This window comes from Salmo salar, chromosome 20 (assembly GCF_965601325.2).
Source record: "Salmo salar chromosome 20, fSalSal1, whole genome shotgun sequence".
NCBI classification, from domain to species: domain Eukaryota; kingdom Metazoa; phylum Chordata; class Actinopteri; order Salmoniformes; family Salmonidae; genus Salmo; species Salmo salar.
Window position 1 is genome coordinate 44,745,211 of NC_138310.1, and position 18,368 is coordinate 44,763,578.

Here is an 18,368-nt window from a genome sequence, read left to right on the forward strand (position 1 = left end):
ACATTTTGCAACTGCACATGGGGACAAAGATTGTATTTTTTGGAGAAATGTCTTCTGGTCTGATGAAACAAAAATAGAATTGTTTGGCCATAGTGACCATCGTTATGTTTGGAGGAAAAAGGCGGAGGCCTGCAAGCCGAAGAACACCATCCCAACCGTGAAGATCGGGGATGACAGCATCATGTTGTGGGGGTGCTTTGCTGCAGGAGGGCCTGGTGCACTTCACAAAATAGATGGCATCATGAGCAAGGAAAATTATGTGGATATATTGAAGCAACATCTCAAGACATCAGTCAGGAAGTTAAAGCTTGGTTCACAAATGGGTCTTCCAAATGGATAATGACCCAAAGCATACTTCCAAAGTTGTGGCAAAATGGCTTAAGGACAACAAAGACAAGGTATTGGAGTGGCCATCACAAAGCCCTGACCTCAATCCTATTGAACATTTGTGGGCAGAACTGAAAAGGTTTGTGCGTGCAAGGAGGCCTACAAACCTGACTCAGTTACACCAGCTCTGTCAGGAGGAATGGGCCAAAATTCACCCAACTTATTGTGGGAAGCTTGTGGAAGGCTACTCAAAACGTTTGACCCAATTTAAACAATTTAAAGGCAATGCTGCCAAATACTAATTGAGTGTATGTAAACTTCTGACCCACTGGGAATGTGATGACATAAATTAAAGCTGAAATAAATCATTCTTACGACTATTATTCTGACATTTCACATTCTTAAAATAAAGTGGTGATCCTAACTGACCTAAGACGGGGGATTTTTACTAGGATTAAATGTCAGGAATTGTGAGAAACTGAGTTTAAATGTATTTGGCTAAGGTGTATGTAAACTTCCGACTTCAACTGTAAATGTACGAATAAAGTTCTGATTCTGAAGTAAGCATAGCTTGAATCGCCCCCACCCTTTACACATCCCTGTTCCATGGCGGCACACTCACTTTCTCCATCTCGGGGGGTTAGTAAGGGGCTACAGTTAATGACATTGGGCTTCTCAGGAACCACACTTGACATCCTGGCCTTGTCAGGTTTCCAGTAGCCTGCGTTATAAGGAGGAGTATAGGAGTTTACTGTACACAATGTAACTTTCCACTTGCTGTTTTGCCTTTTTTCACTTCACGACAAGCCAGTGCTTTACAGGGCATGCTTTTCACTTCACAACAAGCCAGTGCTTTACAGGGCATGCTTTCCACACCCGGCGAGTGGCAGTAGAAAGAGAGAGAGAGATGACGGCTCATGCTCTGAACGGTGAAGCATGCATAGGCTAGCAAGCACATACACGCGCCGATGGAGACACCGAGTTCCCGTGTCATAGTAGCACATACTATACATGAGAGGATGTGAAGTCGCACTCACAGCACTGGCTATATCCCAAACGGCACCCTATTTCCTATGTAGTGCACTACATTTGACAAGGGCTGGTCAAAAGTAGTGCACTATATAGGGAATATTGTGCTATTTGGGATGCAACCTATGTTTGTGTATGAGAGAGTAAAGAGTGGATGGCCAGTACTGTAGCACATAGAGGTCTCTGTGTGCTGATTGGATGATGTCATTGTTTTCCAGACACTCGAGTTGTGAGACAGCACACACAGCTCAGCTCTGACTAACCTCTCTTCTCTCACACACACACACACACACACACACACACACACACACACACACACACACACACACACACACACACACACACACACACACCAACCCACTCATACAATTTCCACCCCTACACAAGCAGAAGAACTAGTTAGAAACAAATGTTTGCACAGAAAGGCTACAGTAGCCATATGCACAAAGCGCTGAATAATGATGTCACACACGCTGTCCAGCCAATCGATGGACAGAAGCGGCCAGAAGACTCACAAGCAAAGAGGTTAGAGGTTCTCCACACACACATGCACACGCTGGAGAGAACACGCATGCATGCGCGCGCGCGCACACACACACACACGCACGCACGCACGCACGCGCACACACACACACACACACACTGCAGAAGCTTGTTAGCAGTAGTGCCATGTTGCGGCCCACCGGGCTGTGCTCACCTCTCCTCTTGAGGGACTCAGCGATCAGGGCTGAGATGTGGATGTAACACATGGCCGCCTGAGGGACAGAGGAACAGGAGGAGAAGAGGTGAACAGTTTAATCACAGATACCATCACATCATTAACTAGGCGTCTCAGAGTAGGAGTGCTGATCTACAATCAGTTTGGACTTTTAGTTCACAATGAATAAGATTACCTGGATTACATGGACAAGGGGGAGGTGATCCTAGATTAGCACTCCTACTCTGAGATGCTCTGAAATGGCCCCTGAACACTATCACAGTGTAACAACCCTAGTCTTGGAAAGTGCATTATAAACACGTCCAATGGAGGTAGGCTTCTTGAGACTGTGGCAGTCTGAACAAGTTTGAATTACCCGCTAAAAATGATGCTATGGTGTCAGAGGTGGGATGGTACAGTGGGTATAATAAGTATTCACCCCCATTAGATTTCTACACATTTTATTGTTACAAAGTGAGTTTAAAATTGATTTAATTGTGATTTTTTTTAAATCAATGATCTACATAAATTTAACATTTCTTAAAAAGTAATAAAAAATGAAAACACAAATATTCCTTGATTAGCTGTGAGTCTTCTTGGGTTTGTCTCTAAGAGCTCTGCAAACCTGGACTGTGTAATATTTGGCCATTAGGTGTTGGGGGTCATGGCTACACAGAAATGTTCAAGTCTTGCCATAGATTTTAAATCCGATTTAAGTGAAACCTGTAACTTGGCCACTCAGGCACATTCACTGTCTTCTTGGTAACCAACCCCAGTGTAGATTTGGCCTTGTGTTGTACGTTATTGTCCTACTGAAAGGTGAATTTGTCTCCCAATGTCTGGTGGAAAGCAGACTGAAGCAGGTTTTCCTCTAGGATTATACCTGTGTGTAGCTTCATCCCGTTTCTTTTTATCCTGAAAGACTGGGCAGTCTTTGCAGATGTCGAGCATACCCATACCATGATGCAGCCACCACCATGCTTGAAAATAAGGAGGCAGTTACTCACTGATGTGTTGTGATGGCCCCAAACATAAGGCTTTGCATTTAGACCAAAACGTTTATTCCAACTTTAGTGCCTTGTTGCAAACTGGATGCATGATTTGGAATATTTTTATTCCGTATATGTATGTATTATTCTTTTCACTCTGTCATTTAGGTCATTATTGTGGAGTAACTACAATATTGTTGATCCACCCTCAGTTTTTTCTTACAGCCATTGAACTCTGTAGCCGTTTTAAAAAAAATGACCAACGGCCTTATGGTGACATCCCTGAGCAGTTTCCTTCCTGTCCTGCAGCTCAGTTCTGAAGGACGACTGTGTCTGTTGTGTTTGGGTGGTTTAATACATCACCCATTATTAACTTGACCATGCATGAAGAGATATTCAATGTCTGGTTTATTATTGTTATCCATCTGCCAATCACTGCCCTTCTTTATTAAGCTTTCGAAAAGCTCCCTGGTCTTTGTAGATGAATCTGTGCTTGAAATGCAATACCTGACTGAGGGACCTTACAGATGTTGTATGTATGTATGGGGACAGAGGAAGGAGTAGTCATAATTTTTTACTTATTATGTGATTTGTTAAGCCAGATTTTACAACTGAACTACACTGAAGAAAAATATAAACACAACATGTAAAGTGTTGGTCCCATTTATTTATTTATTTTATTAACCTTTATTTAACCAGGAAAGGCTCATTGAGATTTAAAATCTCTTTTTCAAGAGCGTCCTGGCCCATGTTTCATGAGCGGAAATAAAAGATCCCCAAAATGTTCCATACGCACAAATTTGTTTACATCCCTGTTAGTGATCATTTCTCCTTTGCCAAGATAATTCATCCACTGGACAATAAAAGGCCACTCTAAAATGTGCAGTTATGTCACCCAACACAATGTCACAGATGTCTCAAGTTTTGAGGGAGTGTACAATTGGCATGCTGACTGCAGGAATGTCCACCAGAGCTGTTGCCAGATAATTTATTGTTAATTTCTCTACCATAAGCCGCTTCCAACGTTGTTTTATAGAATTTGTCAGTACGTCCAACGCCTCACAACCGTAGACCAGGTGTAACCACTCCAGCCCAGGACCTCCACATCTGGCTTCTTTACCTGCGGGATCGTCTGAGACCAGCCACCTGGAATTTCTGCACAAAGGGCAACTGGCGGGGGAATGGACTTCAGGGAAGCTCATCTGCATGGTAGTATTCCTCACCAGGGTATTGACCTGACTGCAGTTCAGCGTTGTAAACAACTTCAGTGGGAAAATGCTGGATGTGCCACTTGCACGCTGGACGTGTGCTCTTCACGGATGAATCCCGGTTTCAATTGTACCAGGTAGATGCTACGTGTATGGCATTGTACCAGGTAGATGCTACGGGTATGGCATTGTACCAGGTAGATGCTACGTGTATGGCATTGTACCAGGTAGATGCTACGTGTATGGCATTGTGTGGGCAAGCGGTTCGCTGATGTCAACGTTGTGAACAGAGTTCCTCATGGTGGCAGTGAGATTTTGTGATGGGCAGGCATAAGCTACAGACAATGAACACAATTGTATTTTATTGATGGCAATTTGAATGCACCGAGATACCATGATGAGATCTTGAGGCCCATTGTCGTGCCATTCATCCGCCGCCATCACCTCATGTTTCAGCATGATAATGCATGGCCCCATGTCGCAAGGATCTGTACACAATTCCTAGAAGCTGAAAATGTCCCAGTTCTTCCATGGCCTGCATACTCATGTCAGCCATTGAGCATTTGTTGGATTCTCTGGATTGACGTGTACAAGCGTGTTCCAGTTCCCACCAACATCCAGAAACTTCGCACGGCCATTGAAGAGAAGTGGGACAACATTTCACAGAACACAATCAACAGCCTGATCAACTCTATGCGAAGGAGATGAGTCGCGCTGCACGAGGCAAATGGTGGTCACACAAGATACTGACTGGTTTTCCAATTCCACGCCCCCACCTTTAAAAAAAAGTTCTGTGAATAACAGATGCATCTCTGTATTCCCAGTCATGTGAAATCCATAGATTAGGGCCTAATTGTCACAGTATCCACAGAAGGTGGCGCCCCTCCCCGGTCGGGCGGCGCTCGGCGGTCGTCGTCGCCGGCCTACTAGCTGCCACCGATCTATGTTTCTGTGTTGTTTGGTTTTGTCTGTCTAGGTCTGCACCTGTTCCTTGTTTGTAATTAGTGTGGGGGTATTTAGTTTGTCTTTTTTGTTCAGGTATTCGTGCGGGATTGTTTTGTGTCTGTACGAAGGGCTCTTTGTATTTACGCTGCTTGTTAGTTCAGCGTTTTGGTGGAGCTGTCAATTTATTATTGCCGGGTTGCGGCCCGTTCACTTTATTGTTTTGGAGCGGTGCTCCTGTCGGGTGTTTAGGCACACCCAGTATTACGACTGCCTATTTTTCCATACGGTGTTAATAAACATCTGTGTTTTTGGACCTCCGTCTCCTGCCCTTGACTCTGACCCTTCCTGCTACACTGATAGCCGTGACACTAATGAATTTGTTTCAACTCACATGAACGGTAAAGCAGTAAAAACGTTGAAATTGTTGCATGCTGCGTTTATATTTTTGTTCAGTGTAATTTAGTATTGCCTAAACAAAGGGAGTGAATACTTATGCCACAACTATATTTTAGCTATTTAAATTTGTAAAACATTTGTAGAATTTTCTTTTCACTTCGACATTATAGAGTATTTTGCGTAGATCTATGACAAAAAAATATTATTAATTTCAGTCCCACTTTGTAACGCAACAAAATGTGAAAAAATCCAAGGGGGTGAATACTTATGATACCCACTGTACATATCTCTGTACCCTACAGTATAGATAACAGCATCAGATCACATAACCCATAACATATCCCAGTAAGCCAGTCCTACTGCACCTCGGAGAGGTCTCCGTTGCGGACGTGTATCTTAGCCATGCTCTCCAGCCAGGTGCGCCGGAGCTCGGGCGTGCTGGCGTAGGAGTTGGCCAGGCTGTACTGCAGGTCCACCAGCATCTCCGGGTCCTTCTCGTGCTCCTTCATCTGGGACGTGGCCATCAGCACCGTGCGGATCCGCTTGGTCAAGTCTTTCACCTCGGCAGGGAACGGTGTGTTCTGGGAGTGCAGATGGATCATACACGTTGACATCACAGTTCATAAAGGTTTATTGTCCTTTTGCCCGTAAACACGGACAGTATACACAATCACAGCCTATACAAACATTATTAGTCACTAGAGGGAGTTAAGAGCGGAATCACTAACTCTCTAATTCCTCAACACTAGGGCTGACACCCAAATGGCACCCTATTGCCATATAGGCGGTGTCAGAGGAAGGCCCTAAAATTGTCAAACTCCTGCCACCCAAGACATAGACTGTTCATCCTGCTACTGCATTAACTCTTTTGACGCATCACATACGCTGCTGCTACTGTTTATTATCTATCCTGTTGTCTAGTCACTTTACCCCTACCTACAGTATACTGCTGTTACTGTCTATTATCTATCCTTTATCCCTACCTACAGTATACTGCTGTTACTGTCTATTATCTATCCTTTACCCCTACCTACAGTATACTGCTGTTACTGTCTATTATCTATCCTTTACCCCTACCTACAGTATACTGCTGTTACTGTCTATTATCTATCCTTTACCCCTACCTACAGTATACGGCTGTTACTGTCTATTATCTATCCTTTACCCCTACCTACAGTATACTGCTGTTACTGTCTATTATCTATCCTTTACCCCTACCTACAGTATACTGCTGTTACTGTCTATTATCTATCCTTTATCCCTACCTACAGTATACTGCTGTTACTGTCTATTATCTATCCTTTACCCCTACCTACAGTATACTGCTGTTACTGTCTATTATCTATCCTTTACCCCTACCTACAGTATACTGCTGTTACTGTCTATTATCTATCCTTTATCCCTACCTACAGTATACTGCTGTTACTGTCTATTATCTATCCTTTACCCCTACCTACAGTATACTGCTGTTACTGTCTATTATCTATCCTTTACCCCTACCTACAGTATACTGCTGTTACTGTCTATTATCTATCCTTTACCCCTACCTACAGTATACTGCTGTTACTGTCTATTATCTATCCTTTACCCCTACCTACAGTATACTGCTGTTACTGTCTATTATCTATCCTTTACCCCTACCTACAGTATACTGCTGTTACTGTCTATTATCTGTCCTTTACCCCTACCTACAGTATACTGCTGTTACTGTCTATTATCTATCCTTTATCCCTACCTACAGTATACTGCTGTTACTGTCTATTATCTATCCTTTACCCCTACCTACAGTATACTGCTGTTACTGTCTATTATCTATCCTTTACCCCTACCTACAGTATACTGCTGTTACTGTCTATTATCTATCCTTTACCCCTACCTACAGTATAATGCTGTTACTGTCTATTATCTATCCTTTACCCCTACCTACAGTATACTGCTGTTACTGTCTATTATCTATCCTTTAACCCTACCTACAGTATACTGCTGTTACTGTCTATTATCTATCCTTTACCCCTACCTACAGTATACTGCTGTTACTGTCTATTATCTATCCTTTACCCCTACCTACAGTATACTGCTGTTACTGTATATTATCTATCCTTTAACCCTACCTACAGTATAATGCTGTTACTGTCTATTATCTATCCTTTACCCCTACCTACAGTATACTGCTGTTACTGTCTATTATCTATCCTTTAACCCTACCTACAGTATACTGCTGTTACTGTATATTATCTATCCTGTTGCCTAGTCACTTTATCCCTACCTATATGTACATATCTACCGCTATTACCTCGTACCCCTGCACATCAACTCGGTACTGGTACCCTGTGTATAGAGCCAAGTTATTGTTACTCATTGTGTATTTATTCCTCATGTTATTATGTCTCTATTCTTTCTCTCTGCATTCTTGGGAAGGGCCCGTAAGTCAGCATTTCACTGTTAGTCTACGCCTGTTGTTTACGAAGCATGTGACATTTCATGCAATTCTACGCCTTTTGCCATAGGGTGGAGAGAAAATGTTGCTGTTTTAAAGCTAGTTTGTTGCAATTCTACACATTTTACCATGGGGCAGAGAGAAATGTTTGCAGTTTTTAATATGATCTCTGAGTGAGACTGACTAACTTAGATAGCTGGCCCCTAGACTAACTTACCAATCAAAAAAATGTTTTGCTGACAAGGGCTAATTGAGTGACTATTAGTGACAGACATTACAAGAGAAAAACTGTTGATACACAACAAAATTTAGAAATTGCACCTTGTGTTTTCTAATTTTCTACCTCACAACCGTAAGTTGACACCCCGACTGAGTTCCCCCGCCAGTCGCCCATCCCTGATATATACTGTAGTGGATTATAAATGGCAATAGGGTGCCATTTGGGACACAGGACATTTCTCACTCCAGTCCCTGTTCTCACCTTGAGAGGAGCATCTCCGTTGGCAAAGTTATTGATGATGGCCAGAGACTGTTGGAAGCGTGAGCCTCCGATGCCAGCATCCGCGATCAGCTGACTCACTGCCTTGATCAGCTGGAGGGATGGAGGAGAGAGAGGAGAGAGAGGGAAAGAGAGCAAAGGGGACACTAATCACAACAGCTCTGAAACAGTGTGGCGATGTGTGTGTGGTCTCTGATCGGATGCTAAACAGTCTGTTTCAGAGGTAAACAAAGCCATAGAAATATCGTGGCCTTTCTCTATCCAGGGCCTGTGTTCACCGAACAAAACAGTGAAAATAAAGAAAGCTCTGGCACACACACACACACACACACACACACACACACACACACACACACACACACACACACACACACACACACACACACACACAAACACACACACACACACACCTCCATGTCTACACCAAGACCCACACCACACACATCCCTCCACCTCCACTGACTGACCTGTAGGTGGGAGCGGACGATGGACTTTCCCTTGGTGAACTCAAAGTTTTTCCTCATGAAGAAGTAGAGGAGCGCGGAGGCCTCAGTCTGGGTGGAGCTGGAGCGGTGGTTACAACACTTCAGGATCTCGTAGCACAGGCAGCCACACAGGTCCGCTTTACCCTGGAAGAACGCAGAGGGGAACTAGAGAGAGAGAGAGGGCAGAAGAAGGGAGAAAGAGGGGAAGTAAGGAAGGGGATAGAGAGAAGAGATGGGGGTAAAGAGGAAGAGAGTACGGAAGGAGAGAAAGGACGAGAAAGAGAGACAGAGAGTTCAGCGTCAATAATGTAATATGAAGTCAGTTAGTGTGCATGTGTAGGAGAGAGCTATCGGCTAGTACTCAGACCTTCTGTATGAAGAGGCGCAGGGCAGCGAAGACGTGTCTCAGGGTGCTGGTGGACTGATTGATCTGGAAGAACAGGAGGTAGGTGTCAAACACCTTCATCAGCAGGTTCTGACCCTCGTCCTGCAGTAACTGTTTCTGTGGGAGAGAAAGAACAGCAATCAACATACGTGCTTCCCAAATGGCATCCTATTCCTAACCTCGTCCACCAGCCGGCACTGCGGTACCAACTGAGTCTGGGAATAAGGGTACCCTATTCCATATATAGTGCACTAGGGCCCTGGTCAAAAGTAGTGCACTATATAGAGAAAATGGTGCCATTTGGGACACAGACATAATATGAATCACAAACGAGTCAAAAGACAAAACAAAGCAGCATGTCTAGGTTGCTGGGTTGCTTTATAGCAATTGTAGATATTGAGGGACAGCTAACTTGAGGACTGAGGAGTGCACAGTAACCTACAAGAACAACAGAAGATACAAATCCCTAGCTTGGAATACAAACTGAATATCTCAGATTCAGTGAAGTGAAACAATAGTGAATAGTGAAAAAGAGTGGTATTTAGTGCGGATTTCAGGTGAAAAAGTCACTGTAGTTCTTAGTAATAACCACAAGGTGGCAGTGGCATATTAAAATAGGCTCATGAATGACAGGTCTAGGATAAGGCAAAATTCTTGAAATTTTCCCTACAATTCCCAGGTTTTCCAGAAATCCTGGTTGGATTTCCTGTTTGTTCCCTCGTGATTCCAGGAATCTTCCAACTGGGATTTCTGGAAAACCTGGGAATTTTGGAAAAGTTGAGCAACCGTAACCGGTCTGTAGGTTGTAGAGATCGGTGTTTGACCATTCAGACAGTGGTCAGTGTTGTTGTCTGACCTTGTGGTGATGAACAAAGAGGCCCAGAACATCCAGTACAATGAGGGCCACCTCGGTGGACAGATTGGCCTCGATGTCCGTCGGGCTCAGGTGGTCACCCTCTGGGATGTTCCCATCTGAGGGAAGGACAGGAAAAGGGCAATGGTACAACAGCACAGCTAGCAACAACAGCCCAACCCTAACAATAACCCTCACGCACCTAACAAAACACAACACGAGAGACAGAATTATAATAGCTAAGTAATGTTACTTAGCACTGTAATAGATAAGAAATAGCACTATTGGCGGTTGGTAAAAGTAAAAAGGCTTTTGGCCTAGGACAACAAAAGCTAATTTAACTAACTAAATAACACAACACATTGATGTGAACTAAACAGTTTTTAAATGGGACCGGGGTGGCATTGCCCAGCGGTGTTGTTAGGCGGGAGTACTCGGGGGGGGGGGGGGGGCATTACCAGTCTCCATCATCTGCAACAGCTTGGGGTTGGTCAGGGCGTTCTTGGCCCGGATGATGGGCATTGTCTGGGAGCGGGCGTGCCGATGGCCATCCTGTCCTGACAGCATCCTGGTGACCAGACGGTCAGGGGTCAGAAGGTCAACACATAAGTTTCAACCTCACAAGTCGGGGCGGTGTTCAGCAGGGACGAAACAGGTGAAAGCGTTTTGAAACAAAGGAGATACTCTGTGAACCTATCCAATAGGAACGCTCATTTTACCTGTTTCATAATGTTTTGCGTTTCGTGAATGTGACACCCAATATATTCACTCCACCTCGAAAACAGCCTGTAATTCTGCACTGCCGCCCAATCCCAAATGGACCAGTAGACCCTACGCCCTATGCCCTAGTGGAGATCTGAGAGGACGTGATTGGTATAAGCAATATGGGGACATTTCCAATTAACCTCGGAGGACCATTTATTGATTGCACCTGTCAAATCTTATCAAATCTCCAAGTGCATAGGGCGTAGGGTCCAGGGGTCCATTTGGGATTAGTCCTAAGTGTGTGAAAATGTCTAAGAAAACATTAGCACCTGTAACGTGACAACACACATGTTAATGCGACCACGTAGTTAAACGGGATTGCTGATAAGACAGGGATTCTATTTTTAATTGGGGAGGATATGCAGACAAAGGACTAGCCAATTACACCACGCCACACGTATGGTAGACACTGAGGGGCATGCTGAGCAAACAGAGTGGCCACCACACTATGTCACATGACACACTCACAATGTCCACCATGGATGGTCACGTGTTCAGGACAATGAAGACGACACTGATGAGCAGCAATGATGAACTAAACTCATAACAGGACAAATGGTGTTCACAAACTCAGCTGTCCTATTTATAGTTTCCTGGACTAAAAATGTATAGTTTACTGGACAAACATGGAGTTGAGTGATAGAGGCAGAAAGGTGCTTTTTGGTTCCACTTTATTTAGAGCTTTCGTCCAGTAAGCTATACATTTTTGTCCAATAAACTATATAAAAAATGTTTAAGAGACCTAACTATTGTTACATACACTGCCTGTAGAAAGTCTACACCCCCTTTAACTTTTTTCACATTTTGTTGCATTACAAAGAGGGATTAAAATATGTTTAATTGTCATTTTCTGTCAACGATCTACACACATTTTACAATAAAACTGTAAAGTAACATTTTTTGGGGAAAAGTCAAGGGGTCTGAATACTTTCTGAACCGCACTGTATTTATCACACTTTTCACTATCGTGCCAACCTGAACTATATTATACTGTCCCTGATATTTTATTTTCACATTGTCCAGCAACTATAGTGGATGTGTAACCAGGCCAGCGGAGTACAGCTCGGCTCAGCTCAGCTCAGTAGTGTGAAAAGGGTACGCATGTGTGCAAGTTCATGTCGGACGCTGTGTGGAGCTCCGAGGTGAAGGTTCCCCTCGGTACAGATTCCCCCTCCCCCAATCCTAACCTTAACCATTAGTGGGGTAAGCGCTAAACTGATCCAAGATCAGGTGGTAGGGAAAACTTCACCCTGCTCCCTGTGTGGAGGGGCCCCCAGGTAGCGAGTGTGTTTACCATTGAGGGAGCAGGCCTGAGGAGGACTGGGCGGAATGGTTAGAGCCCTTCAGGGTGCCATTGTTCTGGATGCCCTGGGCCAGCTTTACCACAGCCGCTAGCTTCCTGTTCACAAGCCAATGACACCAGCGTTAAGTAACAGCATCATCATCATCATTATCATCATCATCATCATACTCTTCCTCCTCGTTGTCAAATTGAACATCACGACCCAAATTTATCAAGCGTCTCAGAGTAGGAGAGCTGATCTAGGATCAGTTTAGCCTTTCATGTCATAATGAATCAGATTATTATGGACAGGGGGGGGGTCCTGAACCTAGATCAGCACTCCTACTCTGAAACGCTTGATACATGTGGGCTCAGGTGGGCTAAAGCCAACAAGCCAAACAGAAAGAGGAGGGGGTCATTTCAGTATGGGACGCTGCCACAGCAAAGTAGCGGGGTTAGATGGAGAAATAGAGACATTTCTCCAACGTTAGGTTGAGGTTGCCGTTAGTTTGGAAGTACTTTAAGAGCTATTGAGAGCATTAGTTGGAAGCAAGGGTCAGAGAGCTTTAGTAAATGCAACCTAGTTTGCTTGTTGCTAATACATTAGCCAGTGTATGTGGTGACAGAGATGAACATATGAATTGAGCCTAACAAGACCAGCTAATGCTATCTCAATTAGCAGATTTGTCCGTGGTCAGGTCACTGATGCTTCTACGGCCAGTAATCACAGAGAATGTAGGGCAGCGGATGGAGGGATGATGAGGAAGAGGGATGGTCATCGTGCGACATGAATGCTACATGGTCATTAGCTTACATATGACAGCGGCAAAGCCATGCAGTAGCTACACACACACACACACACGCACACGCGCACACACACACAAAATTATCACAGCAAACGTTTTAGGATTAAACAGTATGAAATCAGTCGTCGTGGCACCACATTCATACCACATGTAGTGTGGCCGTCAATACATGTGCAGTCACATAGACCATCCATTAACACATCAATACACACATCAATACATGGAGCGTAGAGGAGAAAGCACAGAGGGGGAGGCAAGAGCAAGGTCAACGAACACACATTCCAGTGTAATCAGTGTGTTAACATGTAATATCAGTGTTTACGAGTGTTTTAATGTATTGTCAATGTTATAGAAACGCTGACAAGTGTAATAGAAAACAGTCGTTTAGTGGATGGGTCCCAAATGGCACCCTATTTGCCTTTGTCGAATCAAATCAGTGTATTGGTCGCGTACACAGATTTGCAGGTGTTATAGCAGGTGCAGTGAAATGCTTATGTTTCTAGCTTCAACAGTGCAGTAGAATGTCTCGCAAATACAATACAAACACACAAATAATAACACAAATCTAAATAACAAATCAAGAAATAGCAGAACTGGTCCAATTAACAATCCAGGGCTGGATATATTAGAGCGAGCCTGTGTCAGAATCTAGAATATAAATACATGGTGTATAGACAGTGTTTCATTTGGAAATAAAATGTAAAGAATATAGTATATACAGTACCAGTCATACGTGGAATCATGTAGTAACCAAAAATGTGTTCAACAAATCCAAATATATTTTAGATTTTAGATTCTTCAAAGTAGCCAACCCTTTGCCTTGATGACAGCTTTGCACACTCTTGGCATTCTCTCAACCAGCTTCATGAGGAATGCTTTTCCAACAGTCTTGAAGGAGTTCCCACATATGCTGAGCACTTGTATTCTGATTTTCCTTCAACCTGCGGTCCAACTTATCCCAAACCACCTCAATTGTGTTGAGGTCGGGTGATTGTGGAGGCCAGGTCATCTGATGCAGCACTCCATCACTCTCCTTGGTCCATCACTCTCCTTACACAGTAGGAGTTCAGGAGCAGGGCCCTGAGCATAGTGACAAGCTTGGAGGGCACTATGGTGTTGAAAGCAGAGCTGTGGTCGATGAACAGCATTCTCACATAGGTATTCTTCTTGTCCAGGTGGGATAGGGCGGTGTGCCCTACTACTACCCATAGGGGTAGTACACCCTGGTCAAAGGTAGTGCACTATAAAGGGAATAGGAGCAGGGGCCATAGGGCTCTGGTCAAAAGTAGTGCACTATAAAGTGCTATTCGGGACAGAACCAGCGTTACAGGTGTGTTGTGTGTTGATGTGTCACTGTATGTATGCCCCTGCTAGGCTGTATCCACTCAACAGAGAGATGTGCTGGATGAGGTAAGAAGAGGGAAATAAAAACCAATGAGGCGCAATTTAATGGAATACGTTATAGGAATGTCTCAGCAAAACCTTTAAACAGCGCTGTGGATGCACAAGTCATCGTCCATACTTCAAAAAAGAGCTCACACTGAGTTCAGACAGGCATCAAAGTGTTGGCGCCTCAGAGAAGGAGAGAGAGAGAGAGAGAGAGAGAGAGAGAGAGAGAGAGAGAGAGAGAGACAGAGAGAGAGACAGAGAGAGACAGACAGACAGACAGACAGACAGACAGACAGACAGACAGACAGACAGACAGACAGACAGACAGACAGACAGACAGAGCCTATTCAAATCCCCCAGCAGCCTCTCTGATTAAGGTTGCATGTTACTTATCAGCCCCAGACAACGTATGTGACCCAAATGGCACCCTGTTCCCTTTATAGTGCACTTACGGGCTCTGGTCAAAAGTATCCCAGCCCCTTCGTCTTTATTCTACTAATGCCTGACAGAGTTAAACACACCACATTCCCAGCCTTTTGTTGGCTCTGACAAAAACAGAACAAAAAGAAAAAATAAACGTCTCTGCTTTTTCTTCTTCACATTGAGGAGAAAATAAGGACAAATTAAATTAGACGAGAGGAATTCAAATTCAGGCGAAGAGAAAAAGTCTGGCTGGGAAAGCCTATGACTGCTCCAGGATCCACGTACCCAAACACACACGAACACACAAAGTGTACCCCAATACCTATATCTGAGGTGTGAATTGAACAGCATCACACACTGGTTTGAGCTCACTAGAGCATATCCATGTGATCAGGCTCTTCACCACACACACACACCAACAAACACACACACACACCAACAAATAGACAGACAGACACACACCAACAAACAGACAGACACACACACACCAAACACACACACACCAAACAGACAGACACACCAAACAGACAGACCGCCCCCCCCCAACTACCATGCTCTTGCCAACCACGACAGTGAGAAACGTCCCAGTTCGGCCCACCTCGTTGTCAACATCTCTGTGTGTCTGCCATGAATCATATTTCCCCCTTCCTCTCTCTCTCTCTCTCTCTCTCTCTCTCTCGCTCTCTTCTCCCTCCCTCTATCGACTGCAGCCAGCAGCAGGAGAACTATGGGGTTGGCAAGGGATCCACCCTCTTTCTTGTCTCCCCAGTAGATGCAGACACAGACACAAGCAGGCAAACACACGTGCACACACACAGACAGACACACACACATGCACACACACACATGCCCCCCACACACACACACACACACACACACACACACACACACACACACACACACACACACACACACACACACACACACACACACACACACACACACACACACACACACACACACACAGCAGCAGCTGGGGCTAGGGAGACAGTCAGTGAGCCCCACCCTGGATCCTGGGAGTAGCCTGGTTGTGTGTGCATACATTATGCACATTAAGTGTGTATGTGACTGTGTGTCAGTTGAGGGGAGGGTAGTTGAATGTGTGTGTGGTTGAATGTGTGTGTGCATGTGTGTGTGTGTGTGTGTGTGTGTGTGTGTGTGTGTGTGTATTTGGCTGTTGAGCAAAAGTTACATTTCAAACAATCTGACACAAGGTTCTGTTGCATGTCTTTCATTGACAAAACCAATGAACACACACACACACGCACGCACATACGTACGCATGCACACACACACACACAACCTCTGAGTGGGAAAAGAACAGTAGCAGGTACACAGTATCAGCTAAAAGCCCCTGTGGAAGGCTGATACTTACCTGGCTATGTGGCGCTTCCCCAGGAATCTGAAGTGCTGGAGACACAGCCTGCATAGAGGAAGAGGAGAGAGAGTGTGTATTAGGGTGTATGTGTGTGTGTGTTGAGTATAAGTTTGTAAGCGTGTGGGCGTATGTGGGTATGTGCTGTCACAATGCATGTGTGTGCTTGTGCAGTCACGATGTGTGTGTGTGTGTGTCTTGGAGCTGTGTGTTATAAAGACTGAAACTCCAGCAGAGACAGGAAAGTGAATTTACTGCAGTGAATTTACTGCGGAGCTGAGTGGAGGCTAGGGGAGAAAAGTTGGAGCCTATTTCTCTATAACTCTCGTCAGTTTTACAGCCCCCCGCTCGCTCGCTCTCTCTCTCTCTCTCTCTCTCTCACTCTTTTATCAGTCTCATTCGTTCCCCTCTGCCAAGTCTCCCATTATTCCCTTCCTCCTCCGTCTCTCGATGATATGTACACCTTCCTCCTTCCCTCCCTCCGCGTAATGAGAGGACAAAGTCATTAGCACTGGAAAGTTCAACTAAGCCTACTAAAGTTCAACTTCAAGTTAGGGTTAGATTCAATCCGGACCGCAATTGGCATGCTGACTGCAGGAATGTCAACCAGAGCTGTTGCCAGTGAATTGAATGTTCATTTCTCTACCGTAAGCTGACTCCAACGTCGTTTTAGAGAATTTGGCAGTACGTCCAACCGGCCTCACAACCGCAGACCATGTGTAATCACGCCAGGCCAGGACCTCCACATCTGGCTTCTTCACCAGCGGGATCGTCTGAAGGGGGGGTGGAGTATTTCTTTCTGTAATAAAGCCCTTTTGTGGGGAAAAACCCATTCTGATTGGCTGGGCTCTGGCTCCCCAGTGGGTGGGCCTGGCTACTAAGTGTGTGGGTCTATGCCCTCTAAGGACCACCCACATGCACCCCTGTCCAGTCATGTGAAATCCATAGATTAGGGCCTAATACATTTATTTCAACTGACTGATTTTTTTTTTATTAACTGTAACTCAGCAAAATCTTCGAAATTGTTTTATGTTTATATTTTTGTTCAGTCTATGTGTTTGTGCGGTATGGTCAAAATGTGTAATCATTTCTTCTCTTCCCCTATAGGCTTCTTCACTACCAAGGTCAAAGGGAATGTACCATTTCTGTTACTCGTTTTATTTAACTAGGCAAGTCAGTTAAGAACAAATTATTATTTCCAATGACGGCCTAGGAACAGTGGGTTAACTGCCTTGTTCAGGGGCAGAATGACAGGTTTGTACCTTGTCAGCTCGGGGATTTGATCTTGCAACCTTTCGGTTACTAGTCAAACGCTCTAACCACTAGGCTATGCTGCCGCCCCAGTGTTTTATTGAAGAATGAATACGTCACAACTGTGAATAGATCACAACTGTTTAGAAGTAAAAAATAAAAACACAAATGTGATTCTTCTTGTAAAGGCTAGTGTTTTTATCAGGTGTGGGGTGTTGTATAATCAAACTACGATCACACATTTTTTCTTTTGAGAACGTAAGCTTTTCTATTTCACCAAGGGGGGGGGGGGGGGGGGGGGGTCCTTTAGTAGGTTTCTGCTGGTCATCAAGCAATAATACTGGAGACACCAGAGCACCAATACCCAACCACATTAAAGTGCCAGTCAGTGGAACAACTGTCAGTAGTGTGCTTGAGTCAGCAAGAACACTCTTAATATTCTCCATATTCTTCTTTTAATCAACCTCTTCCTGGCTTTGCGTTTTCAACTACTTCTTTGAAGTCTGAAATGGGTAGTTGTGTCTTTGAAAATAAATGTCATGTATCCAGCCACCTGTAGTATCTGTCCATCTACAACAGGGACAGAGGAAGTGCTAACACTGAGGATACTCACTCCAGGATGTTGAAGAAGTCAGAGATCTCCTGGTGTATGGCTCGGTGCCAATAGGAAACCATCACCTCTGCAAATAGAAACAAAGGCAGTGTTCTTGTACTACTTCACTGTGCAAAAGCAAGAAATTGACTAACAGTGCATACCAGTATCGCGAGACTCTTAAGTATCACGGCAAGCAAACAAAACATGAAGCAGACTTCATTTATTGAGGAAA

At 44.4% G+C, this 18,368-nt stretch overlaps 1 protein-coding gene across 4 annotated transcripts in view; it reads right to left on the reverse strand.

Moving 5' to 3' along the window:
• The window catches only part of LOC106580682 (dedicator of cytokinesis protein 10), a 165,343-nt gene that overhangs the window by 23,527 nt on the left and 123,448 nt on the right, over positions 1–18,368 (reverse strand). For 3 of the 4 annotated variants that reach the window (XM_014162004.3, XM_082966456.1, XM_082966457.1), the window contains exons 37-47: positions 18,155–18,221; positions 16,291–16,338; positions 12,310–12,414; positions 10,709–10,818; positions 10,254–10,369; positions 9,380–9,514; positions 8,995–9,177; positions 8,510–8,620; positions 5,957–6,172; positions 2,054–2,111; positions 950–1,048 (exon numbers count right to left, since the gene is read on the reverse strand). In XM_014162004.3, the coding sequence (XP_014017479.3) occupies positions 950–1,048; positions 2,054–2,111; positions 5,957–6,172; positions 8,510–8,620; positions 8,995–9,177; positions 9,380–9,514; positions 10,254–10,369; positions 10,709–10,818; positions 12,310–12,414; positions 16,291–16,338; positions 18,155–18,221 (1,248 nt within the window). The remainder of the gene's footprint in view (positions 1–949; positions 1,049–2,053; positions 2,112–5,956; positions 6,173–8,509; positions 8,621–8,994; positions 9,178–9,379; positions 9,515–10,253; positions 10,370–10,708; positions 10,819–12,309; positions 12,415–16,290; positions 16,339–18,154; positions 18,222–18,368) is intronic. The other variant, XM_082966458.1, reaches the window with a different exon arrangement.